At 35.1% G+C, this 3,479-nt stretch overlaps 1 protein-coding gene across 1 annotated transcript in view; it reads left to right on the top strand.

The window, feature by feature from the left end:
* LAMA2 (laminin subunit alpha 2) overlaps positions 1 to 3,479 on the top strand; it is a gene marked incomplete at its 5' end in the record, with an annotated part of 457,095 nt that overhangs the window by 227,709 nt on the left and 225,907 nt on the right. The window contains 4 exons of the mRNA XM_012554936.2: positions 52 to 231; positions 340 to 528; positions 612 to 745; positions 2,662 to 2,724. Of these exons, the coding sequence (XP_012410390.1) occupies positions 52 to 231; positions 340 to 528; positions 612 to 745; positions 2,662 to 2,724 (566 nt within the window). The remainder of the gene's footprint in view (positions 1 to 51; positions 232 to 339; positions 529 to 611; positions 746 to 2,661; positions 2,725 to 3,479) is intronic.

Here is a 3,479-nt window from a genome sequence, read left to right as displayed (position 1 = left end):
GTACCCCCAAAGACTTGAACTTGGCCCCTGCTGTTTCTTGACCCCATACAGGTAACACTGAACCCTGAGCAAACCCTTCTGCCACTGGTGGATGAGGCACTGCAGCACACAACTACCAAGGGCATTGCTTTTCAACACCCAGAGATTGTTGCACACATGAATCTGGTGAAACAAGATCTCCATTTAGAACCATTTTATTGGAAACTTCCAGAACAATTTGAAGGAAAGAAGGTAAGAACAGGAACTTCAAAGTCACATGATAACAAAATAAAATATGTTTCTGGGAGTATGCCATTTGGAGACTTAACTAACTCATCACTCCTCATTGTATTTTGCTAGTTGATGGCCTATGGTGGCAAACTCAAGTACACAATCTATTTTGAGGCTCGGGAAGAAACAGGTTTCTCTACCTATAATCCTCAAGTTATCATTCGAGGTGGGACTCCTGCTCATGCTAGAATTATCATTAGACACATGGCTGCTCCTCTGATTGGCCAATTGACAAGGCATGAAATTGAAATGACAGAGGTAAGATTATTAGTTGTTTGGTATAAGGATATCAATTGGTTTACATTCAGTTTTGTCAGAGGGGTTTCTTTTCTTATTAACAGAAAGAATGGAAATATTATGGTGATGATCCTCGAATCAGTAGGACTGTGACCCGGGAAGACTTCTTGGATGTACTATATGATATTCATTATATTCTTATCAAGGCTACTTATGGGAATATCATGCGACAAAGCAGGTAACTATGATAAAAAAAAAATTCAAGTTTTTATACTAGAATCTATAAGGGAGATCAATCAGCCAAGAAAGATTTAAAAGTGGTTGGTTTTGGAATTTGATAATAGAAGACAAGTTAAGGATTGCTTCCAGGTCACTTAGTAGAAGTTACTGCCATTCATCAAGAGTAAAATAGGATGAGAAAGAAGATTAGGGGAAAAAATATTGAATTCATTTTAGATATGGTGAGTTTAAGATGCCAGTCAAAATCTTGGGTAACAGTGTTCTATAGGACAGAGGTAATTAACAATTGTGGTATAAATGGATTACAAGGGTACTGAGAAAGTGACCTTACTCAGCCCTCAGGGGAACCAAGCAGAACCATTTTCCTCCAACCTTGAACAGTCTTATCTGTTCACCATAGTATGCCATACAGTGTTGTCATTTTCCATACAATATGATGGGAAAAAACTGGGAATCACTACAAAGGATAGGTAGATATAAAGTGTAAAACTGTGTAGAGAGGTAAGGGGTAGAAATCTATATTTGGCGATCATCAGCAGAGTTGAGGTAGCTGATGTTAAAGAAGTAGATGAGATCACCCAGGGAGATTACTAAGAAGAGAGTAGAGTACAGAACATGAAGAACACCAATGCTGAGTTAAAGAGTGTTGAAGAACAAATGGCAAAAGACATTGAAAAGCACACAGAAGAACAGTGAGGATGAATGTGGTTTCATGGAAGCCAAAGAATGAGAATACTTCAAGAAGGGAGTATTCAGTATTGTCATATGACCCAAAAAGTCCAGTTAAAATGAGACCTATTGAGCATGACACTAGTACTGTACTTGTGACATTAATAATACCAGTTTCAGGGAGGTCCTGGGGAAGAAATAATCTCAAAGTTTTGAAGAATGAATGAGAAGGGAAGAACCTAATATTGTGAGTGTAAACTGTTATTTTCCAAGAATATAATTGTAAAAGGAAGGAAGGAGATAGTGTCAAAAGTCAAGAGACGGTTGTTTAACTTGAGAGAGAAGTAAGGTTTATAGACCATGGAGAAAGGAATTAGTAGCTAGGAAAACATTAAAAATATAGACGAAAGAGGGAATAACTAATGAAGAAGCTAGTAGACTTCAATATTGTGGTCATGTTCTTTGAGTGGAAGGGGAAACTCATACAATGAGATAAAATGAGGAAATATGCAGATGTAGATAAGTTTGATACCATAGAGGCATGAAGTTGAGTTGAACTCATTCATACGGTCTAGTTTCTCTGTCATATCTTATAAGAACATGCAATCAATATATATATTTTTAATGGTTTTATAAAATAAATTAGCAGACCAGTCTAGGAAAACAAAACGAAAAAATTAGGATGATTCTATTTGTCAAACTAATGAATATAAACCAAAAAACCAAACCCATTGTCATTGAATCAATTCTGACTCATAGTGACCCTATAGGACAGAGCAGAACTGTCTATATATATAAACTCTCTCTGTATATATAGGGTTTCCAAGGCTGTAATCTTTACTGAAACAGACTGCCACATCTTTCTCCTGTGGAGCAGCTTGTAGGTTTGAACTGCCGACCTTTCAGTTAGCAGCCAAGTGCTTAACCACAGTGCCACCAGGGCTCCTAATGAATATAAATGTACTGTATTTTACGTGTTTACACTGTACTAAACACATAATATAGCAGAAAACTCTATTATTTCATGTAGAAGATCCAAATTGTTAAACTGATTGATTTAGGAACTTTTGGTAAAAGAAAGAAAATCAAGAACCAAAATTCTCTTTCAAAACTGTATTCCCTTAGTTTCCTTTTCATATATGTTGCTTGTAATAGAAGTGACACATAAAAGATTACTTTTATGTGAAATAACAAAGAAGTGTGTACCAAAAAATATGCTGTCAACCACATTGTTAATTATTTTAGAATATCGAATGTAAATCAGGTGACAGAAGCCATAGCAAGTTCGCACTTCATAGAAGATAACAGGTAACTTTGTAATTATGCAAATATTTTTATGCAAATTGCCCCATGCTGCAATAAGAGTTTGGTGGTACACAGAACATTTTGTTAGTGGAATTGATAGAAACAATTTTGTTATGCATTTTTCATTAATTTTTTTGTCTCCCACCCTTTTCACTGTCCTACTTCCTCTTTTATTCCCACAAGTCTCTTATCACCTTATGTCATATACCTCACTAAACACATCCTTCAGTGATCATATTTTGAAGCTTTAGAGTAAATAAGATGTATTTCACTTTTTTCTAAATTCAGTAAAAACTAGAGTCATTGTTTAACAGTGATTAGAACAAAGAAGTCAAGGGCTCAATGCTTGATTTTGTAAGACAATGGAATTGTGAGAAAGATAAAAATATATCTTTTTTAATATTCCCCCCAAAGTAATTAGAACATAACCTTGCTTCTTTATGTATTCAGTTATAAATTTTAAATAGTTTCAGAATCAGACTTTAGGGGTTGTACACATTATTTGAGATTCAGACTTTGTACATTTTGTACTTTGTACGCTTTCTTTTGTCTTTACTGTTTTTGTCTATTTATTTGAAGGAAATAACTCTTGCATTTCAGTATTCATTTAAATAGAGGCCTGAGTTTGGCCAAATACTTGATTCAGGCAAAACTACTCTTGTCTAACCCCCTGAGAAAAATGGTGTCTTGCAGAAATATCTGCTGCTGTGACATTCATGTTTCATTTGCTTTTTTAAATGCTTTCTGGTCTGTTGTGT

This window comes from Trichechus manatus, unplaced genomic scaffold (assembly GCF_000243295.1).
Source record: "Trichechus manatus latirostris isolate Lorelei unplaced genomic scaffold, TriManLat1.0 scaffold00002, whole genome shotgun sequence".
Taxonomy (NCBI): domain Eukaryota; kingdom Metazoa; phylum Chordata; class Mammalia; order Sirenia; family Trichechidae; genus Trichechus; species Trichechus manatus.
This window is presented reverse-complemented; position numbering and strand designations above follow the sequence as displayed.